General features: G+C 41.7%; 1 protein-coding gene across 2 annotated transcripts in view; it reads left to right on the top strand.

Moving 5' to 3' along the window:
- The window catches only part of slc17a9b (solute carrier family 17 member 9b), a 53,384-nt gene extending 29,375 nt beyond the window's left edge, over positions 1 to 24,009 (top strand). The window contains exons 4-13 of one of the 2 annotated variants that reach the window (XM_068000490.1): positions 6,255 to 6,354; positions 9,579 to 9,709; positions 9,841 to 9,937; positions 14,070 to 14,166; positions 16,098 to 16,224; positions 17,380 to 17,414; positions 17,513 to 17,628; positions 19,517 to 19,572; positions 20,710 to 20,739; positions 22,424 to 24,009. In XM_068000490.1, the coding sequence (XP_067856591.1) occupies positions 6,255 to 6,354; positions 9,579 to 9,709; positions 9,841 to 9,937; positions 14,070 to 14,166; positions 16,098 to 16,224; positions 17,380 to 17,414; positions 17,513 to 17,628; positions 19,517 to 19,572; positions 20,710 to 20,739; positions 22,424 to 22,566 (932 nt within the window). In that variant the 3' untranslated portion in view covers positions 22,567 to 24,009. The remainder of the gene's footprint in view (positions 1 to 6,254; positions 6,355 to 9,578; positions 9,710 to 9,840; positions 9,938 to 14,069; positions 14,167 to 16,097; positions 16,225 to 17,379; positions 17,415 to 17,512; positions 17,629 to 19,516; positions 19,573 to 20,709; positions 20,740 to 22,423) is intronic. The other variant, XM_068000492.1, reaches the window with a different exon arrangement.
- The last annotated feature ends 889 nt before the right edge of the window (positions 24,010 to 24,898 follow it).

The following is a 24,898-nucleotide window of genomic DNA, read 5'->3' as shown; positions in this document are numbered from 1 at the left end:
CTGAGACTATGTCCCCTGGTTCCAGACTCTCCAACCAGGGGAAACATCATCTCAGCATCTACCCTGTCAAGCCCTCTTAGAATCTTATGTTTCAATGAGATCATCTCTCATTCTTCTAAACTCCAGAGAGTATAGGCCCATTCTACTCAATCTTTCCTCATAGGATAACCCTCTCTTCCCAGGAATCAATCTGGTGAACCCAAGTTGCACAGCCAATAAGGCAAGTATATCCTTCCTTAGGTAAGGAGACCAAAACTGCACACAGGTGTGGCTCACCAAAGCCCTATACAATTGCAGCAATACTTCCTTACTCTTGTATTCCAACCCCCTTGCAATAAAGGCCAACATACCATTTACCTTCCTAATTGCTTGCTGTACCTGCATGTTAACTTTCTGTGTTTTTTGGACAAGGACACTCACATCCATCTGAACACCAAGGGCCCGATTTTACCAGGGGTGCGGGTTCCCGGCGGGTAGGCCAGCGGGTGCGTTGAAAACGCGCCCGGTGAAATTAGTGGGTTGCCCGCGCGATCGCAGCAGGCAACACACTAATTGGAGCCACTTACCTGCTCCTCCGGGTTCCCCGATGCTGATCTGCGCATCGGGCGGGCTGCGCATGCGCAGTAAGATCTGTCAGCTGGAGGCGCTCTATTTAAAGGGGCAGTCCTCCACTGACAGATGCTGCCACAAACAGAAAAAATTACAGCATGGAGCAGCCCAGGGGGAAGGCTGCTCCCAGTTTAATGATGCCTCACCCCAGGTATCATTAGATGGGGTGAGGAGGAGGGGGAGGACAGAGATCTTCCCCACCCCCCGGCGGCCGGGAGGAAGCGGCCTGCCTCTGCCACCAAGAAGGCCTGGCTCGAGGTGGCCGAGGGGGTCAGCTGCGCCACCAACATATCGCCCATCTGCATACAGTGCAGGAGGCGCTCCAATGACCTCAGTAGGTCAGCCACAGTGAGAACACGTAGTCTTTCCCCTACACTCCGTCTGCCACAACACTGCCCCCACCCCACATCTCCTTCGGCACTGCCAACACTACTCTGTCACATCACCCCTCATACCCACTCAAACCTCATCCTCATCTTACCTGCACCTACTCACCTCGCGAGTACTCACCCCGCCACTACCACGCAACCCAATCCTCATACAATCTCATGGCTCTATCCCATACTCACCCTCTCGTGCATCTCTCTCACGGCCGGCCTCACTCAACCTGCGACCAACTGTGCTGCAGCCACAGGGCATGCATCACATATGTGCATTCGGCAGCGTAAGGCAAACGTGTCGTGAGCATGAAGGGGATGCACAAGGGTGTTCGAGGGTTTGTCATGGTTCATACTTCTATTGAATTAAAGAACAACTCACATCACACATTATATTGGCTCCACTACTGCCATGTCTTCGCTAATCCTGTCTGGTTTGTGCAATAATGCCCGCTCCTGGGTATCCCTATGAGGACCCACCACTGATGCCACCCAGTGTGTCACTTCAGAGTGGGTGTAGGTGTATTTGCAGGGCTCATCTGCGCAGACGACTGAGAGACACCGGGGATGTCCCCGGTTGCAGCCTGGAAGGCTGTGGAGGTGCCCTCACGGGCACCGAAACCCAGGGGGCATTGGCCCAAAGCATCTACCAGGTCAGGGCACGAACAGGAGCAACCTGCCACCACCTCTGCTGGAGCCACAGGGGTAGCACCACGTAGGGGTACAAGGAAACGAGAACCCAAAGTTCTGTGAGCACACAGGGATTGCACCAGGGTGTTTGTCTATTTGTTATCTTTTTATTTCCAGTCTTTGAATGGCAACACAAAATAAACTCACTTTTTCTCACCAATGCTGCCACCTCTTGTCCATAATTCTGCGGCTTGTGCAATATGTCCCTTCCGTGCGCCTCATCATGACGACGACCACCCCGTCCCACCCATTGCGCATAATACAGTGGGTGCAGGTGTACAGGCACCACTCTTCTGTGGAGGGAGCCTGTATGGACCCTCGTCTGTGCACGTTATGACATGTGAACGCCTCACACAGTGTGCTGTTAGGAGAACCGTTGGCATATGAGTGCCTCCCTGGCCTGACGAGCACGCAGGTGAGCCGGTGATCGGGCTATGGGTCGTTCCTCCTCCTCTCGCTCGTACTCCGCCTCTTCCTCCTCCTCCTCCTCCTCCTCATTGTCGTCCTCAATGTGGGTGGCGGGTGTGCATGGGGCCTCCTCCAGCGGCACCCCTCTCTGTAGTGCCATGTTATGCAGGGCAAAGCAGACAACTATAATTCGTCCCACTCGGAGTGGCGTGTATTGGAGCGTTCCCCCGGAACGATCAAGGCACCTGAAGCGCATCTTGAGCAGCCCTATAGCCTGCTCAATTGTAGACCTGGTAGCAATGTGGCTGTCATTATATCGATGCTGCGGCTCGGTAATGGGGTTCCTCAGAGGTGTCATAAGCCACGTGTGCAGGGGATATCCCTTGTCACCGAGGGGCCAGCCGTTGCCGGTGTTGGGTGCGTGGAAGCGGGGCGGGACGGTGGACTCCCTGAGGACGAAGGCATCGTGGCAGCTGCCATGGTATCTGGCGCACACGTGTAGGAATCTCTGGCGGTGGTCACAAATGAGCTGGGCGTTCATGGAGTGATGCCCTTTCCTGTTGATGAACAGCCCTGGCTGATGTGGAGGTGCCCGTATTGCTATGTGGGTGCAATCGATTACACCCTGCACCCATGGGAAGCCAGCCACAGCATGGAATCCAACCACCCTCTCCGTCTGGCTGCGCTCATCCATGGCAAAGTTGATGTAGGTCGAGGCCCTGCGGAACAACCCATCGGTGACCTGCCTTATGCACTTGTGTGCAGACGACTGAGAGACCCCGGTGATGTCCCCGGTGGCACCCTGGAAGGATCCGGAGGCGAAGAAGTTGAGGCAGTGGTGACTTTGACAGCGACGGGTAAGAAGATGCTGCTTGGTCCATCCGGGAGCAGCTCGTCATTAAGGAGGCTGCAGATGTCGGCGACTACCTGGCGAGTGACTCTGAGCCTCCGTATGCACTGCTCCTCGGAGAGGTCCATGAAGCTGAGCCTCGGTCTGTAGACCCTGTGCGGAGGGTAGTGCCTCCTGCGATGCATCTCTCTCTGCGGTTGCCCTCCATCCTGCTGTGCAGGTGGATGTGCCACAGCACCGTGCTGTGGGGATGCACGTCTCTGAGGCGGACGGCGTGGACTGCAAGGCTGCTGAGGCTGGTCATGCTGTTCGTCCTCCGAGGATGTCAACGCAGCACCCATCTGGCAGGTTTAGGTTTGCGGGGTTGTGCACGCTAGAAAAGTGTGTCCTCGCACAGGGGTTGCCCTTCCACGCCGGTGAATCTTCTTGCTTGGAGGAGGGTGGTGGAGGGCAGGCGTTGCCCAATGTTACGGAGTGTCCTCCTGCGTTGGTGAAGGTTCTTCCCCCCCCCCCACCTGTGGAATGCACCTTGGCAGCTGCCACGGGCTGCTGGCTGCAACACGTCCGTTGGGAGTGTGAGTGTTTCCCCCAGTATGGTAAACAGTCTCATTTCACCGTAAAATTCCACACTTGTTAAATAAACAGCTCAATCAGGTCATTTAATGACCTGAAATACCTAGATAAATACACTCAAGTGGAACCCCGCTGGCTTTAATTGCCTGCGGGATTCCCACCAGCGGGGGCTGCGCACGCACCCCCGCACGTCAGCGCGGAACCCGGAAGTGGGCGCGATCGAGGCTCGATCGGGTCCCGCTCCTCAATTTCGGGATTTTAGAGGCCCCCCCGCCGAGAACGCACCCGAGACCGGGTGCTAAAATCGGGCCCCAACATTTAATAGTATCTCACCATTTTAAAAATATTCTGTTTTTCTATTTTTCCTACCAAAGTGAATAACCTCACATTTTCCCACATTATAGCTCCAGGTCCAAAGACACTGTCCAGAACTTCACTCACTGCTAGAATATTCAATTATTATCACAGGTTGTCTAGTTCAGTCCTTCCATTACATTCAGCACTTAAATTTTCTGTTGCATGTTCCATCGACCCACCCTAGTTATATTCTGATTTATAATAAAAAAATACAAAGTTCTCCCACCTTGATTTCCTGTGAGCTAAGTTTAAAAGGTATATAAAAGTGAGTTTAGTTTAGACCATTGAGAACCAGAAGCAGCAAAGCATGTAGGAGGGGGAAAAAAAATCATGGTACAGACCAAATAATGGAGTGCTTTGAGTAAAGGATCTGAGTGTAACTGTTTTCTGGATCATATATTTTTAAAATAGAGTCCCCAAACCTTAGGTCCATGAGGGGATTCAAGATATCTCCAAAGCAATCCAAGTTCTATATGTTTTTTTAACCTGTTGCTGTATATACTAATAAAAAATGTTTCCCCCGATGATAGCATTATTTTTCCTTTGGATGGCTGACACTATCTTTCAGAAGTGAGGACAGGGCCTCTGGGAGAATGACATTATTTGGAGGAGGTCTCAGGATCCTATCAATATTTACAGGAGGTCTCTGGGAGTGTGTGAATACTTACAGGAGGGCCCTTGTAGTGTGTCGGTATTAGCAGGGGGATCCTAGGAGTTTCTCACACAGAGAGCAGGAGGTTCTCACACAGAAAAACTTGAAAATCTCTGTTCACCGGTGAGTGAAATACAGGAAGCTGCATTAATTGTCGGGTGCTGGAGCTTTGGGTTAAACTCTGGTTAATATGTGTTTACAGCATCATGAAATAACAAGTCATAAATATGTAAGTCAGCATGTGGAAACTATAGACTAACTGCTTGAAATTGAAAATTGCACCAACAAATAGTCAGGTTCTATAATAATATAAAGTATTTTGGTGTCTTTCAAAGTAGAGTTGATTGAGGAGAAACATTTTGCATTTACAATAATAGGACAGCTTGGGTTGGCTCAAGTCTGGATTATGGTATTTATACTGGCTGGACTTCAGCAGTTAAAGAATTTATCATGTTAGTCTTTAACAGATTAGCATTTACCGCAGTTGGTGAGGATCTGGATTTCAGAACTATGGCTGAAAATCAGTCTCGTATATAACAAACCCAGGCTCCTTCAATCTCAAAGGATTTACAGATTCTGTATGTGACATTATATTTGTGTTTGTTTTACTATATTTCCATCTGTTGTATGTGTAAAACATAAGAAATACTTTTTCTCCTCTGATTTCCCTCCAATATCCCTCCCCTTTCTTTACTGACAGGTTTATGGTTCCACTAGCAACACTTTCCCCTCAGCACCCTGCCCAAGTAGCTATTCTTTGTGTGAGCACCAGTGGGCTATTTGACTATGGGGTTCATCTCCATTGAGCCAAATTCTGTCCTTGCCTGGCACCCACACGTGTGTACTTCCAGTAGCGATTAACAAGCGCGAGCTGGAACAATGCTGAGTTTTTTTTCCCCTTGTTACCCTGAGAACAAAGGTTAATTTTAATCTGGGATCTTCCTGATTATGGTTCAATAACATTCTGCATGGTACATTCATCTACTGAGCTAATAGGGAACTACTTTTATACATTTTATTTGCTAATATTATAAAATTTGTTTAACAAAATCAATATTTGTTGTCACTCCGAGAAGCATCAGTTTTTATTTCACCAATACCCCGCCCATTTTTGGTTCCTTTTTGTTCTGCAGTTTAAAGTCCATCTCAGAAGGCCCCTCCCAGTCTTTCACACCCTGACGTTTAGCTGCGGCACAGCAGTGATGTGAATGACCAGCCATTAGGCCGTTTACCTATTTTGAATATGCACATTCATAAAATGAGATAGCGTTGAGATGCTAGCAATGGCTATGACTACTGTGTACACTCTGCTGCTGTACAGTTAACAACACAAATGTGACATGTTGCAAATCTGAAATCACTGAATGGGGCCAATCAACAGGATAAACACTTTAGACTATATAGGTGCAATTTTGCGAGATTCCTCTCCTGGTTTGGAGCCTCACTAGATGGGAGTTGCCAGGTCATAGAATTGGCCTTGGAGTGTGATAGCTCTATCCTCAACTTTTGCTCCCACCTACTGAGTCTCCACTCTGGGAACAGTCTCTCTCAAAATTATCTCTTGTATGTCGAAATATCCCATGGTGACATTTAGAGTTTTAAGAAATTTTAAAAGTTCTCAATATTTTAATTCTGAGAGCACCGTTAACTCTTTCAACTTAAAATGATAATTGCAATTGAGCTAAGTAATAATTACATAGGATAATATTTTCATTTTTTATTTTTTGGCGAGAATTAGGTGTTTATTATCCATCCCTGGCAAGCCTATTCTCCAATAAAGTGCGGGAAAGTGATCGAGCGTTTACCTCCAGTACAGTGTGCACAGGTGCTCAGGTTGGGTAAGTCACATCTTTCAGGCTAATTCCAAGAAGATAAGTCCTTAGATTAAGGGTAGAAAAGTCCAATCTTAACAACTGATGACCACACTGTCTGTTTTAACACAAAATAAAATGAACAAATAGCCCCTATGCTTATCACTAGCATCCTAAAAATAACTAGTAAATGTATTAGAAACATTGTAGGCTAGAAATTACTGTTGCTATTATTAGTAGACAAATGCTTAGTATATTCATGTCATCCCTTTGTAAACTATTTGAACACTGGCATTAACCTGTTTATTTTAAATGGATTAATAGCTCTGCCAAGACAATGAATAAGCTAAGTGCCCTTCCTCTTGGTTGATTCTGCTGCTGATGCATTACTGCAATTTCTTGTTCTAGTTTCTTCAGTTTTTGGTTGCTTAGGTTTAGTAACTTGATTTGCACAATGCATCACCTTATGTACTGATTGTAAACAATTTTACAACACCAAGTTATAGTCCAACAAATTTATTTTAAATTCCACAAGCTTTCGGAGGCTTCCTCCTTCGTCAGGTGAACGGTATGGAAATGACATTTTCGAATCCTTCGCATTTGAAAATCACAGAACAATGCCTGGTGATTACTGCCCGTTGCCAAGGCAATCACAGTGAGCAGACAGAAAGGTGTCACCTAAAAAGGCCACCGAATATACAAACCCCCCCAAAAAAAAGAGAGAGAGAGAGAGAGAGAGAGAAGGAAGACAGTCAATGACCCATTATATTAAAAACAGATAACATTTGTTTGCTGGTGGGGTTACGTGTAGTGTGACATGAACCCAAGATCCCGGTTGAGGCCGTCTGAGTACTGAGTTTTCTTTTAGATTTTCATTCTATTTTGTTTGTATTTAGGATGTGGCCCAGTGGGCTCACTCCTGGGAACTAGTTTGAATCCAACCCAGACTCTCTTCTTTCTGCTGGCTAAAAGGGTCCAAAGTTTACTAGGTTTAGCTTGTCTTGACCCAGTCCCTACTTACTCTGTCACAGCACAGAACTACATACTGATGCTTATGACATGCCTGGGTGAGGCTGCTAATAAGGATGGCTAGTGTGGAAAATGTAAATGTTACACTGTAGTAATAGGTTGAGGGTTATGGAGGGAATCTTACTGGATATCTAATTGGTGCTGTATCTGACACTGGATGAAAGGTGGGCAAAAGTTTAGTTCCCCAATACAGGTATCCCTTGTGAAGCAGTCATACTACAAAACAAATAATAGATTCCTGTTGGATTTTGCTTACTTCTGTGAAGCAGCCTTTTAGATAGTGTTTTAGTTTCTTCCCCTCCATCCACCTTACTTTGGAATAAAGCAGCTTAATGATTTGAAAGAAACGAAAGAACTTGTATTAAGATAGCACCTTTCACCACTTCAGGATGTCCCAAACTGCTTTACAACCAATGAAGTACTTTTGAAGTGTAGTCACTGTTGTAATGTAGGAATTGTGGCAACCAAATTGTGCACAGCAAGGTCCCACAAACAGCAGTATGATAATGATGAGATAATCTATTTTGATGATGTTGGTTAAGGGATAAATATTGGCCAGGATAGCGGGGAGAACTCCCCTGTTCGTCTTTGAAATAGTGCCATGGGATCTTTTATGTTCACCTGAGAGGGTGGATGGAGCCTTGGTTTAACGTCTCATCCAAAAGACGGCACCTCTGACAGTGCTGCACTGCCTCAGTACTGCATGCCCTCAGTACTGCACTGGAGTGTCAGCCTGGGTTTTGTGCTCAAGTCTCTGGAATGGGATTTGCACCTACAACCTTCTGACTGAGAGAGATGAGTGTGCTACCATTGAGCCACGACCGACAGCATGATTTGAACAACAGCAACAACTTGTATTTATATAATGCTTTTTAACATAGAAAAATGCCCCAATGTGCTTCATACTAGTATTATCGGACAAAAATATCACCAAGCTGGGGGAACAACCAGAGTGGGAGAGAGTAAAGATTTTACTGGGGACAAGGGCATCAAAGGTAGAGGAGAGGGAGTAATTGAGCAGTTTGACAGCTGCAGAGTATCGTGGTGAATGGAGGGCCTAATGTTAGTCAGTTGGGAGTTTGAAAGTGCAGTTGTAAGTGACTTGGAGGAGAATTTATTCTAGGGACGGATGCAAAAGAAGTGGGGTTGGAAGGGAGTAGCGGGATGTGGGTGGTGAGGGATACAAGGAAATGGTCAAAGATGGCCTTATTCTTGATCGAGAGATAGTAGAGAGGCAATGTACAATGGCAAGGTCAAGAAGGTGGCCATGAATATGTGTAGGAGAGTTGAATAGAGGGAAAGGTTAAGGGAGGACAAAGTGAGTTGAGATGGAGATGCAAATCACTGAGGATGAGGAGTCGCTCATTGCAGAGGATAAGGGAGGAAAGGAGCAAGGATTTCTCGGTCAGAAACTTGGGGTGAAATAATTATTTATTTCGCAGAACATTGGTATATACACACAGATACTCGCTTTCATTACCTTCAGACTTGATAATTCCAATCCTCTGCTAGACTGTTTCCCATCTTCCACCCTTCATAAACTTGAGCTCATCCAAAATCTGTATCGTAACTTGCCTCAAGTCCCATTCACCCATCACCCCTGGGCTCGCTGGCCTCGTTCAAATCCCTTTTTGAATGAAGATGCAGAAGTAGGGCTGGGGGGGGCCTTGCCTCCCCCCTCCCTATATCTGTAACCTCCTCGAGCCCTACAACCATCCAAGAACAAGTTGTTCCTCCAACTCTGGCATCTTGTTCATTCCCCCACTTCCTTCACCTCACCATTGGCGGCCATGCCATCAGCCTTCGAGGCACTAAGCTCTGGAATAATCTCCCTAAACCTTTCCGCCTCTCCTCCTTTTAAGATGCTCCTTAAAACCTTTCTCTTTGATGAAGCTATTAGTCACATGTCCTAACATCGCCTTCTTTGGCTTGGTGTCAATTTTTGTCTGATTACGCTCCTATGAAGCGCCTTGGGGTGTTTTACAATGTTAAAGGCGCTATATAAATTCAAATTGTTGTTGTTCCATAGTCATGTTTACATGGTATGATGATGTGTTGTACCAAAGCATAGCACTGTGTTGAAAAGTGAGCATTGCTGACACTTGGAAAATAATTCTGTGAACATAACAATACTGGGAAAAAGGAAGTACTGGCTGTTTATGGCGATTGATCACTTTTCAATGGATGGTAATGAAGCCTGACCCCTTTTTTTGTTTCTGTAGAACATTATTAGCCGGGGCTGTTGGATCAGTGTTGTTGGACTGGTATGGCTGGGAGAGTGTGTTCTACTTCTCTGGCTTTCCTTCCATACTGTGGGCCTACTGTATGTGGAAATATCTCCTTAAAGGAGAAGGTAAATATACATTGTTACTTAGTTACAATTGCTGTCTGTTTATCATTGTTTGGCCTTCAGTGAGATTTGCTATTCCTTTGTGCAGTTATGTTCATATCTTTATGACATTAGTAACAATTTATGTCATGTAGACCAGATTATATCTTTGGAAAGTTTGGGCAACAGTCTAGTGAAATCAAAGGACAATAAAGTTCCATGGAGAAAATTGTTTAGAAGAGCTCCTGTCTGGTAAGTGACTGCAGTGTTCTTTCTAGATGGCTTAAGAAAGAAAGAACTTGCATTTATATAGCACCTTTCACAACCTGGGTGATAAATATTGGCCAGGACACCAGAAGATCCCCCCTGCTCTTCAAGTAGTGCCATGGGATCTTTTATGTCCACCAAAAAGGGCAGATGAAGCCTCAGTTTAACATTTCATCTGAAAGACAGTTCAGTGCAGTAGTGCTATCAGCCTGGATTATGTGCTTGAGTCATGGAGTGGGGCTTGAACTCACAAGCTTCTAACTTAGAGTTTAAACTTAGCTTACAAGTATGACAAGTGACTTTATTGTGACAAGTGTTTTATTATCACTTAGAAACTGGCATTTTCTGCGAATTGCTGCAGTATGTACCATCCACAGGATGCACTGCAGCAACTCGCCAAGGCTTCTTCGACAGCACCTCCCAAGCTCACAACCTCTACCACCTAGAAGGACAAGAGCAGCAGGCACATGGGAACAACGCCACCTGCACGTTCCCCTCCAAGTCACACACCATCCCGACTTGGAAATATATCGCCGTTCCTTCATAGTCACTGGGTCAAAATCCTGGAACTTCCTTCCTAACAGCACTGTGGGAGAACCTTCACCACACGGACTGCAGCTCACCGCCACCTTCTCAAGGGCAATTGGGGATGGGCAATAAATGCTGGCCTCGCCAGCGACGCCCACATCCCATGAACGAATAAAAAAAAAAAATTTTCACTGTCTCTGGGACTTTTGTGGCTTTCTGGCAGCAAGTGTAGAATTTTGTGGATATGTTGCCCTGTGACACATTACCTGCCCTATATTGAAGTGATCAGAATGTGAAGGGAAGCATTGTATCTCAAGTTGAGTGATACTGCAAATTTTTTTTCATTATCTTCTGGTTATGTGGCATAAAAATCCGAACTTAACATGATGCAACAAGGATAAATTAACCTTGTCAATTCTGTAACTGGTATTTAAGAAAATATCAACAGTATATTTATTTTGATTAATTTTTACATTTTTTTGGCACTTTGCGTTTTATGAAAATTCTGACTTGGTAAAGTTTATATTTTTAAAGCTTCTAGACTAGGACTTCCTAGTTTGTTATAGTTGCCATTTATAGTGTAAAGACTTAGGATCCTTTTGATTCTTCATCTAATAGGACTTTCTCTTATTCTTGCTTGTTTTTCTTTTATAATTTTGAATTGTTATGGAAAAGGTTTGTGTGTGTGATGAGGGTTGATGTCTGCCAGGATTAATAATCTAATTGGCTTTAAATGGCATAATAGATCCTTTACAAGATGATAGTACCCCTTTTAATGCTTGCTTTGGGACATTTTTCTATGTTAAAGGCGCCATATAAATGCAAGTTGTTATTGTTGATTATGAAAAAGAAAAAGAACTTAAGCCATATCGATCTTCTGCCACCAGGTGTCACTAGTAGTACTTTGTACTGTCGAGTGCAGCACACGCTAGAGATATCTAGTGGTACTGAAATGGTACTGCAACAGTTCATACTTCTGAAGAAGAATTGGCAAAGGCATAACATCCAACCATTACCAAGCCAGTGTGCAATGTGAAAGACAATCTTCAGTGACTAGATTGAAATTGTGGTCTAAAATGTTGAATTTTCAGCAGGATTTAAATTTTATTTTGTCCATAAGAAACTACATTGCAGGAGATAGGCATGGTTTTGTATGTGGAAAGCTTTTTAAGTGAGATTTGGAATTTATCACCAAGCCGTTGTATTAGTTTATTTAGGAGAGATTTGCCTTTGGCACAGCTAGATTGCTAGTTTTAGATGGGGTTTCCAGCCTCTAGATGGCAGTATTTACATTAGAATTAACATAATTACATCCAAATGAGAGACCTTGGCTCACAATAATTAACTTGAAAAGATTTACATGAGGGTAGATTGACATTACAAATTTGCATTCTTTGCTTGGGTGTAGCACATCTGTTGGACTGTGGACATTTTGTTGTTATCCAAAAAGATGCAAATTCTGTTTTAAACAGAATCAAAGGGATTTTTTTTTATACACAAACTGAAATATATAATTTCTTCCCATGCTAAAAATAGCTAAATATATGTCTCTTTTTTAACTGATAAAAGATATTAATTAAAGATAAAAGAGATTGGTGAAGGATGGATACTTAGCTGATTGCAGGGTGGACTATGTATCATAACTTAACCATAGATGTTCTAGGTTCCATGTTTTGAAGCAATGGGCAGAAATTTAACCCTTCTCCGTCTGGTGGAAACCGGGTTGGGGGTAGTTAAAATGGAGTGGGGGACTTGCCCACTGGGTTCCCACCACAATTTTAAATTGCAGTCAGCAAGGACACCTGCCCAAAGCCGGCAGGGTCCTTCTCTAAATATGCAGATCGGGCTCAGATGATATAATTGGGGCTCGACTGCAATATTAACCTGAGGCCTATGTGGGGGAGCAATGGTGGCTTCCCTGCCAGACGAATCTGTTGGGAAGTAGATTTGAGGCCAGAAGAGGCCCAGAAAGGTAAGATTTTAAATTTTAAAAAAAGTTTCCTTATGAGCAGTGCTTCTCCGGGCTCCACAAGGAAACCTTGGGCCTCAGCGTTCTCTTGCCTCTCCCCCAACCACGATCCCTGACGGATCCCCCCTCCTGATCACTTGGAGCCAGACCGGACTGTTCCCTCTGGTCCCTGGCGGCAGCTGCCAGCCGCTCGATTTTAACAGCTGGGCATCCACTTCCCGCCGACTTCCAGGTCACATTGGTCGGGAAGTCAGCCAGCGGCATGCTAATGAGGCCCTGCCACTAAAATCGGCTGGGCCACCCTGCCTCCACCCTCGGTCACTCGCCAGGCCCTGCTCCCACTCGGGACTTAAAGGTCGACCCCAATATCTTCCATTCAGGATGATTCTCACAGGTAGAGCAGGCAAATAGAATAACAGATTCTGGCTATTTAGAGCGATTGAACAATCAATGGTAGTGCTTACTGAAAATTTTGCAGCTATTCCCAGAAATATTGAAAGTACATGTTCATCATTTGTCAAAGGTGAAACCTAAATTGATTCCTTGAGTAATTGAGTGACACCTAAGTGCTCCAGAAATTATTCTATCTTCCTTCTTTCCTCCCTCCCCTCCTGCCCCATTTCATTGTCCAGTTGAGAGGACAGGCAGGTGCCTCCTCCCAAGCCTTTGATAAGTTGCGTGTGAGTGTCCTGGGTTGATTTACATAAGAAAGCATGGAATGAGGAAAGGCCATTTGGCCCATCAAGCTCACTCCTTCTACAGACCATGTACAATCCGCACTATCATGAATTCTGCGGTAACCCCACCCCCCCCCCTAATTTATTTTCCTGAAGAAAACGTCTGTATGAATACTTCCTGATTGGCAAAGGTGATCCAATAAAACTCCAGAATATCTATCCATCCCATTTGTAAACTCTTCATTTCTAGATAGCTAGCCTCCAATGATAAAGGCAGTCAACTCCCGACCTTAACATTATAGGAACTATCCTGCCCTGTGAAAGATCTTATCATTTCAGCCCATACCTATCTTTATAATCTTCCATCCATTCCCAACCAGATATTTATCCACCTCCATTTTTCAGAGTTAATCAATAAAGCATTAACTTTTGTGCTGGCAGTTTCTTCCACATAGCCACTACACTATGTCGGGGAGGAGGATGTGTTCCAATCTGTGGTCTCGATTGAGGCTTGTTCATATTATACCTGTGACTTGCAGTTCTCTGCTCACAGCCCAAGTCAAGTAGGCTGCTTACATCTACACCGTCAATTCCCCTTAAGCATTTTAAAGAATATATATCTCATATTTCACCCCCCTAAAAAAAAATCTAGTGAAAAAAGTTCAGCTCTGTTAACTTTGAATTAAAGTCTCCTGCAACATTTAATTTTATTTCCCTCCATCCCAATAGAAAAGCACCTTCTTTCCTCTGCCACCACTCAGTGGAAATGCATAGTTTTGACGACCTCATCTTGGGAGAGTCTTTAATATTTTTTCTAATGAGGTCTGGCATTCTCAGTCTCTTCACGTTCTTGGTGATTTTCCATCACTACTACATTTCTTATTTTGTATTATTTAGTCTATTACATGTAATTCTTTTAATAATTTTTGTTTTTTTTAAACAGGGCTGTCATTGTAGCTCATGTTTGCATGGGCAGCACTTTTTTCTGTCTTTTGTCGTGGATGCCAACCTTCTTCCATGATTTGTTTCCTGAATCTAAGGTGTGTTGTCTGTAGCCTGTGGAACATATCTAGTTCTTCATAAGATATAGCTAACTTAATTCATTATTATATTTTAGCAAAAAGCCCCTCAGAACTTGGTGTTTATATGTGGCAATATTCTATTTCCTCACTAAAACAAGTTCTTCAACAAGACGAATTTCAGAATAGCAGAATCAAATTCTGTGATTGTCCATTTTTCTGTGTAAACTGTAAATCTGTAGCCATGGTGATGAGGTTCCGCTCTTGATCATGACATCAGAAGGAAGTGGTCACTTGAGGCTTGGCAGTTCCCCTGCAGGGAGGATAAAATCCTAGGGCATGTGCCCATGGTGGCTCTGGGCATCTTTTAGCACTTGGGTAGAGTTACAGTAGCAGAGATTTGCCTGCCCTCGCAGGTGGAGAACATTGCATGGTATATGGAGAATGAAGGAAAAACCTGGAGCAAAAAAAAAAGCTAATGATTATTACAGACTCCTATTTAAATTGGTGAGTATGTAAGATTGTTTATAAGTGTTAATCTTTTGAAACCTAAACTTGGCTGCACTTTTCAAACTCTGGATAGATTTCTAATTTGGAAATGATGACACTTCACATGTACTCTACTGGAGAACTGAGATTAAACAGCACAAAACGGTCACTTCATGCCCTTCAAGCTCACTTGTCTGTCTTCTATTTCCTGGCACAATATATGCAGGCCATACTGTTAATATTTTCAACTTTTTCAAAAACCAAGAAGCAATCTTACTACTCATTTTACAGTACAGATCTGTCAACGCAACTGCTGAAAACTGGCAGCAAATTACCACTATATATATTGTAATGTCACCTCTGACTTTTTGGAGACGAATCCGAGGGGCTGGTGTCAGTGCCATTGTAAACAGAAGCAGATAATGAAGTTGTTTTTGTTACCACTCATCTGTACAGAGCTCTCCAGCCACTGGGAAAGTCAGTGAAACAAAGGGAACATTTTGTATTCTTTCCAACACAGGTGGTCCACAACTTTTAAGCTTTTTTTTTAAAGTTACTTTTTTTTGTCATTGGCTGAAAAATCTCTGTTCAGCTAAGATATAACAACATCACTTCACTATTTTCACCGAGGGGAGTTGGAAAGCCTGAGCCGTTCAGTCTGGCAGTGGTTTTGTCTTTTTGTCACTGCTTTCCTCCTTCTGGGCATAGTCTGTAGCATTTGAAGTTATTTAGCCAAACAAGTTGGAGCAATTTCCTGGAGAATAATTGATTTTTTTGCCCCATGTTGATTGTCGGGTACCAAGAAGCTGTATTCATATATCATAGTGCTTGTTAAATTATTCTGTGATTGTATATAATTTTGGAAGGTGTCAGCATAGTACTTAAAGGGTTGCAGCTCATACCCTATGAGCACTCTGCAAAGATACCTATGGAGTTGTAATTTAAATGCATTTGTACAGTGCATAGACAAATGATTTAACTCCTTTTGCTGCTGGCACCAGAGGGTAACTTTCCAACATGACGCTGCCAGCATGGAGCCTTAGGTGCCATACTGTGCATGATTTTCTGAACATTAATTGCAGCGCTCACCTAATTTCCAGTGTACACTCCCAGCGGGCAAGGCTCCCTGCCAGCAGTGCAAAGTCGGAAAATTACCCTGTTGGTGCAGCAGAGTTTTGTGATTATTTACAGACTCCTCATTGAGATTATTGTAATAATTTCTGTCAGGTTTTCTTTTTTGATCCTGAGATGTATATTAACTTTATATAATCTCTCTTGCGCTTCCTTTGTGATTGGAAAAGAGAATACATTAGTAGGAACAGGTGAGCAGCTGACAAAATAGGATTATAAATATCTTGGGCATTCAGATACTGAGTTTGAATGATTTAAGCTAAGATTTTGAGTTTAATTTGAAGAAGGATGTTCTCATTGAGAGCTGACTGCATTCTATCTTTATCTTTCAGGGTTGGGTTTTCAATGTAGTTCCATGGGCTGTTGCAATCCCGTTCTCCTTGTTTGGTGGCTTGCTGTCCGATCATCTGATCAGGCTTGGTGAGAAACTAGCTCAACCTGACTTGCAATGTTATACGAGTAAGCAGAAAGAAATGGAAAACAAAATCTTTCTTAGTTGAAAATGTACAAGACAGTATTTACAGGTTTAGAGTTTTCATAGAATAATAGGATCATGGAATTTGATCCCCAAACCTCATAATAAGAATGGAATTTGACTTGGTCAGCATAAAGCATTGGCCCTAATTATAAATGAATAGAATCAAATCAGCAACTTTCTGGTGTGTACAGCTAATTTACATTGGGTACTGTGCCATTGGAAGCAGAGACTACCTGCACAAACCTATGATTACATGCTGCTCCTGCATCCACCTCTGCCTTTACTCCCCTCCTTTTTAATTAATTATCTTCCTTTTGTGAGCCATCCCACTTTACTAACAAACATCCTTGCTACCCAGATGTTGCAAACCTTAACCTGACTCCCTCCTTCACCCTAAACATAATTGCTGGCCTCTTTCCACACACTTGGCCCCATCGGACATAGCTTGATCACCTCCTCAGCTTGTGCACAATACCATGATGTATCACCTAGTAATAGTTTTTCAGGACCACTGCAGTCAGTATAGTAAAATAACTTGGACTTCTCTAGCTCCTGAAACTTCCCACGCCACTTTAAAAAGGGGTGCGATTGGACACACAGATCTTGGGAGGAGGGTTACAAAGTGCCAATTTTACTATGTTTTGAAGGTTCCCTTTACATTTCCAAAATTATTAGTGGTGCACTTTAATAAACTGTAAACGTTTTAAAATTACCCTCAATCAATGGCAATTTCAAACAAAAGAAATTTGAAGAGAAAGTATGTAATTTATTATTGTGATAAGCAGCTCTGATCCATTTCCAATTTAATTTGAAAAAATGATCAATTATAAGGTGTATAAATTCCTTATAGATTCCTTAATTGGCTTCAGCTGTAATTTGTTAGAATCAGGTATGGTAAAGTTATTATCAAGTCCATAAATCAAATCCGTAAAAAAGAAAAAAACTGCAGATGCTAGAAATCTGATGTAAAAACCAAAAAGAATGCCAAAGTTATATTTTATTCTTTTGTTGAAATATGTTGAAATAAACACTTTTGGCAAACAAAACATTCATGCAGGTGAGAAATTTGTACATTTGTCAACACTGATAATGTAATATTTTGTATATTATGATTTTTACTTTTTTGTATTTTTCAGGGTTTGATACCGCTAAGGTGCGTAAGTTAATGCAGGTATGAAGACTGAAAAACTTTATTTAAAACATTTTGGAAATAGTTCAGCTGTGCGAGACTAGAAATAAAACCAATTCCCGATGATTTTTTTTAAACAGGTGATTGCCATGGGATTATCCAGTATCTTTACCAAATTATTGAGTTACTCATCCAGCTATCACCAAGCCTTAATATTTCTATCTACTAGTTTAGGACTTCAGACCTTCAGTCACAGGTAAGCTAAGATTGGTTGTATTAAATTTGCAGCTCTTGGGCTATCTATTAGGTTCTACAATATATGGTATGAAACTATTTTAAGGTATCAGCCTTGGCTCCATTGTAGCATTATCACCTGAGTCAGAAGATTGTGGGTTCAAGCCCCACTCCAGGCACTTTAGCACATAATCTAGGTTTGCACTTAAATGCAGTACTATGGGAGTACTGCACTGTTAAAGGTGTCGTCTTTCGAATGAGACTCTAAACTGAAGCCCCGTCTGCCCTCTTGGGTGGACATAAAAGATCCCACGGCATTATTCAAAGAGGAGCAGGGAATTTCTCAATATCCTGGCCAACATTTATCTCTCAACCAATACCTAAAACAGCTGATCTAGTCGTTTATCTCCATGCTGTTTGTGGGGCTTCGCATATGCAAATTGGTTGCCACATTTTCCTACATTACAACAGTGACTACACTTCAAAAATGTACTTCATTGCCTGTCAAGTGAATTGGGATGTCATGAGGATGTGACAGATACTATGTAAATGCAAGTTGTTTCTTTATTTTCTTGTATTTGAATAATAGCCATTACTTTTAGTACTTGGCAGAAACTCTGTACTCTTGCCACCTGCTCCATCATCTTTCTTGGTCACCATCTTTGGCTAAATCAGACTTTTTGTAATCTTAGCATCCTTTTTGACCCCGAGCTGAGTTTCCAATCCCATATCCTCTTCATCATAAAAGACCATCTAATTCCATCTGTAACATTGCCCACTACCACTCTTAGCTCAGTCCATCAGTCTCTGAAGCCATCTTTCATACCTTTGTCATCTACAGACTTAATTCCTCCAATGCTCTCCTGGGCAGCCAGGCAGCCTCCCACCCTCCACCCTCCATAAACATAAGCTCATCCAAAACTCTGCTGCCTGTATCCTGTCCCACTTATCCATCATCCCTTTCCTGTTGACCTGCCTTGACTCAGTGGTAGCACTCTCGCTTCTGAACCAGAAGGTTATAGGTTCAAGCTGCATTCCAGAACTTGAGCGTGTAATCAAGGCTGATGTTTCAGTGCAGTTTTGAGGGCGTGCTAGATTGTTGGAAGTGCTGTCTTTCAGATGAGAATTTAAACCGAGGTTCCATCTGCCCTTTCAGTGGACGTAAAAGATCTCATGGCACTATTCGAGGAAGTGCAGGGGAGTTCTCCTAGTATCCTGGCCAACATTTATCCTTCATCTAACACCTAAAATAGATGAACTGGCCATTTATTTCATTGCTGTTTGTGGGACCTTGCTGTATGCAAATTGGCAGCTGTGTTTGCCGTACAAAACAACAGTGACTGCTCTTCAAAGCAAAGGTCATTCATTGGATGTGGAGTGTCTTGAGGACTTGAAAGGTTCTATGTAAGTGTAAGTCTTTCTCATGAGACATAACACTGAGACCCTGTTTGCCTGCTCAGGTGGATATAAAAGATTCCATGGAATTAATTCCTCCTCAAATAACACCAGCAAAAAACGATTTATCTGGCCATTTATCTCGTTCACGGTTTGTGGGATCTTGCTGTGTGCAACTTGGCTGCCACGTAACAACAACAACTACACTTCAAAAGTAATCCATTGGTTGTAAAGCACTCTTGAAAATGTGATACGGCTCTATATAAGTTCATTTGTTTGTACAGATGATAGCACATTATGCTCGCAAGTGATTTAAAATATTAAGTTAAGTCCTAGTTTTTAAGATTGAATTGCTAAATAAATGATTAAATAGGCTTTCGTATGAAGTCTTGAAAGTTGTATTTAGCTGATCTAGTCTTAGTGCTGCACAGAACTACGTTTTACTCCAGGTGAAAATCTACTGTATAGAAAGTAAAGTTCAGATGGTTTACTGTTCTCTCTGTTTGTTTTAATAGTGGGGTGTCTGTAAATGTTCTAGATTTAGCACCATCGTGCGCTGGCTCGTTGTTTGGTAAGTAGCAGTTACAACTAAGTTTTTTTGCATGGGAATAAAAACCCTTTACACTTTGCCATGTTAAGAAATATTTATATCAGAGGTTGGCAGAAACACAAGGGAGTTACAAACAACCTTTATCAACAATGATCATTAACCAGGCTCATAGTCAGAGCAAACTCATGATTAATATATTTTATTAGTACTTTTTGTTCTATACTCTTTGTTTCCCCCATGCCATATGTCATTCTCTAGCTGGGAGTGGTCAGATGGCCTGCTCCCTCAGCCAGTGCTGCAAAATGATTGCTCCCATTGTTTTTTTGTGGGAAAGTGCCTAACCGCCTTGTAGCAACATGGTTCCTGACTGTGAACTTGCGGAGTGGGAAATGGTGGGTGTTAATCTGCATTAAAGCACTCTGGTACAAAGCATGCGAGAGCAGTACACTGAACCACTCCATTTAGACCTAAGAAATGAATCAGACATTAGAACGACTGCCTGTAGCTAATAGTGGAATCTCTCATTGTTAACAGCAGGTTTTGAATCTACCAAACATCATCAGTTTATGTGTGCTAATATCTAAAAGCTATAATTCTACAAAGATTCCGGTATACAAGATAGGTGTTAGAACCAGGAAAGCTAAAATGAACAAATGGAGGCAAGATATCATGTAGCGAGCTTGCAGTGATACAGCGGGTGTGAGTTTTGTGTGCCTTTCCTGGATTTTTAAGATTTTTGTGTCTGCACCAATTGGAAACATTCTAGTTAATTGCCCAAAGTCAGCCCTAAAAATCCTGTTAAGTGATCTTTTGCCCAGGTTGCACCTTTTTTTATGACCCAGTTTACACCACAGCAGCACATTAATATATACACATATCCAATCACTAATGTGAAATTGTACAAATTGCAGTTCCCCCCCCCCCCCCCAAACATTAAACATGCACTGGAAATTGTGGGACAGTAAATTTTTACTAACATTTCACTGGGAATTCCTGATCAGTATATATTCCTGCTGAATTAATAAAATGGTTAACTTGGTTATCTACTTGTTCTATGGACTGTATTAATTTTGGTGTAGAATCGTTATTTAGTTAAGCTTCTTGAGGAATAAATTTAGTATATGTGGATTTTTAACTTTTGTTTTATGAATTACATAGGTGTTATGAACACTGGCGGAGCCCTAGTCGGTTAGTATGTTTTTTTTTTACTTTTACATTTGGGTTAGCACAGCGCTGTGCATGTTTGGTTTGGCACAGCCCTGTAAATGTACACAATGTTTATCAAAGTTTACACAATAATATCTGCTGTAATATATTCAGTCAAGAGCTGTATTGTGTAATGGCCTCATTCACCCATCTCTACAGCTGTGGAATTTGAACTCATAAGCACTCAAATGACTTTGCCTCCTTTCTATCTGTCTACAAGAACTACATAGGGGCCAATTTTACCCCCCTGCCAACAACGGTTGGGGGTGGGGGGGGTTTAAATTGTTAAAAATCTGAAACCCAACCCTAACCCGCCACGAGTGCGCTTACTTCTGGTTTAACTGTGGCGGGCTGGGAGATGGCTGAGTAACCCGCGATGTCTTCCCCCGCCACTCTTCTCTTCTCCCCCTTCCAAACCCCCCCCCCACAGCCGTCCCTCCCAAAGATCAAATTCAATAGATGTTCTTTTACAGTTTTAGAGAGAATCTTAAGTGATGCATACTCTACCTGAATTTGTGGTATTTGGAGAGTGGCATTGAAGGAACGACACTGTAAGAAAAAAATGGCTGTCCATACTTCTCAAAGTGGAAAGAAAATAGAGGTGGGGCAGGAAGAAGACAAAGTAGGCTTCATTTCTATAGTATTCAATATTTTTCTTTTTAGGATTATCTACTGAAGTTACCAGGTTCGGAGCAGTAGTTGTAAGCTGCTATGCATACTTGATAGACCCATGCAATGCTGTTGGGTGCACAGTGTTCTATGGCTATCAGGGTAGGAGCTGAGTGTATGCACACGTGTGCAGAAAACTTCTCGCTGACTGTTATATTGCAATGTTTGTAGATTGCAAACAGGAGTATGGGATCCTTATAAAATTTAACTTTTTTAATATTAGGAAGATTCCCTGGTGGTCATATGATTCATATGGAAACTCTTTTAGACTTGATGTTGTACTGGATTGCAGTTATTGATTTAAAACTGCATCCTGGAGATAGTCTTGCACCTCCTGACTTTAGTGCGCACAGGAGTCAGATCACCAACTTGACCGATGAGTTTTGCTACCGATTTTGCATCGTGCATGTGAAAACAATGTCCCATTGATGCAAAACTGGCTGAATGAAACAGCTAAGTGATGTGTCAGAGGTTTGATTTGAACAAGGCTCAGTTGGTAGCACTCTCTCCTCTGAGTCAGAAAATTGTGTGTTCAAGTCCCACTCCAGAGACTTGAGCACAAAATCTAGGCTGACGCTCCAGCACAGTACTGAAGGAGTGTTATACTGTTGGAGGTGCGGTCTTTTGGATGAGACGTTTAACCCAGGCCCCTTCTGCCCTCAGGTGGACGTAAAAAATCCCACAGCACTATTTCAAAGAAGAGTAGGGGAGTTATCTCTGGTATTCTGGCCAATATTTATTCCTCAACCAACATCACTAAAAACAGATTAGTCATTAACACGTTGCTGTTTGTGGGAGCTTGCTGTGCGCCCATTGGCTATCGCGTTTCCTACATTACAACAGTGACTACGCTTCAAAATTACTTAATTGGCTGTCAAGCACTTTGGGATGTTCCGAGGTCGTGAAAAGTGCTATATAAATGCAAGTGATTCTTTTTCATGCTTCCTACTTCCCCACAGACACCAAAATTGTTAATTTTACTTTTTCTTCATTACAGGGGTTGCTTTAGTGTACTTTGCAGGTTACCTCATAGAAAGCTCAGGATCCTGGCCATCAGTTTTCAACTTGATCAGCATAGTCAACACATTTGGCCTATCTATCTTTATCATCTTTGGTCAAGCAACACGAGTAGACATTTAAGTAATGATCTGAAACCAAGTTGAATTCTGAAGTTATTGAACACAATCTTGAAGAAGAAAGATAGAATATACTTTTAAATGTTAATGTTAGAAATGATGTTTATGGTCAAGGAACTGTTGATCTTCTCGTTATTGTACTTTGTTTATAAACAAGCTGCTGCTGAAATCCTGTTTCAAACAAAAGCAGTACTTAAATATGCACAAAAATGTTTACGCTATTTTTAGTGATTTTATTTTGTTGGAGAGATACTATTTTTACATGGATAGAACATATATCAGAATGTAAAAATATAAACTTATGAAGAAAATAAAATTAATTCTATTTGTAACTTGTCAGTAAGATGACATGCAGATCATGTATTCTTAAAGTAGGGTCCTAATTAATGGAGAACCAAGCTTAAATTCAGGAAAAATGTAGCTGACAGGCTTTGAACCTTTCATTGTATCAGCTATTTCATCATTGGCCACAGGCACACTGGTGGCCACAGAATGTTTGTTTTAACAGTTAGCACATTATTCTAATATTAGTAACTAATATTAGATCAACAATAGTCTTCATTTCTAAGTCTTGAAGCGTACAGTTATCCATTTTAACATTCCAATTCCTTGAGTAATAAGAGCACACTCTTCAATTCATTGCTGCAGAGTTCTTGCACTTGTATGTTACTATTTATTTTATCTTAGTTGGTTATTTCCACAGCTCAGACCAAATTTCAAAACCTAAAGTCTAAAATCTAGTTCTGCAATTTATTATCATTAAAGGCCTCCATATCTTTGTATATTTCATTTGTTGATTACAAATCTGTATGTCAGTTGCCTTTTATTAATTCTGTTGATAAGAATGATTGGCTTAAACTAAACTTCATTCAAGTATCCCAGCCGAATTCTTCCTGGCGGTATGTTCCCACTGTCAGCTTGTCAACGTAGTGAAGTGCAGTTTATTTACTATTTATGTGTTCCATGTACGGCGTATCATTGTACTTATGAAATATCTGTTTTCATGATTATCAACATTTTCAAAAATGTACAATTTATAAAACTTATTTTGGCATGTTTCCTCTTTCTGCCATCTGTAGTTAGCTTTTACATTGTGAGCAGCAAATGCCTTTGTGGCGAGCTTCAAATTAAATTCAGTTATGATGTCTATCTGATTACTGCATAAGATAAGATTAAAGATAAGTTTAATAAATCTGCAAAACTTGTATTATTCATCAATGTCTGTATATTCAGAATCTGAAATATTTCATGTAATTATATATAAATTTTAAACAAAATGAGTGAACTTTAAATTGCATTGCAATTATAAGATGTTTAAATAATAAATTGTGCTTAATATCTAAATCATTGGCTCTGCGGGATAAAAAATTCTCTTTGGATTGAGTTGAAAAACTTTGAACTGCTTTTGTTTTGTAAAATATTTATGGCAATAAAGTTTGTATATCAATATTTTATCTTCTGTTTTGCTGGGTGTGCAGCCCTTTCTGTCCAATGATCTGTCTATTAAGATGTACAAATGTTGAAAATTTTTAATTGATCTTTAGTGCTTCATACAGGAGAACCTATTATTTATCATTTGAAACTGTGCAGTGTCAGTGTGTTGACATGTCAATACTACTATCGAGATTGTCACTTTTTAAGAAGTAATTTCAGTAATTCTTAAATCAAAAATGTTATCGAGAAAAAAGATCAATGAGCAAATAATGTAATATCTCAGCATAAAAGAGTGAGCAGAGGCAGCTTATTTTCTTGCCTAGAAATTTTGCGCAGAAGGAAGTAAATTTGTTTTTTTGTTTGTGCTGAATATAGGCCCCTGTGGGGGACTGATTTTGCACAATCCTATTTTCCTGCTTCTTCACATACCCTTTTATTATTCTTTAAGTAATTATCCAGTATCTTTTTGAATGCTGTAAATGATTTTTTAGCATTGATCACTACTATTCGTATCACTGTCTGATTGGGGCTTAATAATAATCTGCCCCTTGTATTGAGAAATTCAGATGTAAAGTTAATCACTAGCTGAATCGGGATGGTGGGGCATCCATTAGAGTACTTGCCCTTGGTATCAAGCATTTCACAGCGCACACAAACCACCAGAAACAAATTCACGAGACATCTGTTCTTGCAGTTGTTTCTGCATGCAGCATGGTGTTATCACCTAATTTACTAAAAGAAAAGGTGCACTCCATACAGTGCTGGCATATATAATGGATTTCAACTTCAAAATACTAGTGTATTTTTTTCTTATCTGCTCAAATTGGGTGTAGTGTCTTTATCCATCACGAGTGGAGGGAGCAAAATATGTTTGGCATTAAAGGAGAGCTGCATCATACAGC

Source organism: Heptranchias perlo, chromosome 19 (assembly GCF_035084215.1).
Source record: "Heptranchias perlo isolate sHepPer1 chromosome 19, sHepPer1.hap1, whole genome shotgun sequence".
NCBI lineage: Eukaryota > Metazoa > Chordata > Chondrichthyes > Hexanchiformes > Hexanchidae > Heptranchias > Heptranchias perlo.
This window is presented reverse-complemented; position numbering and strand designations above follow the sequence as displayed.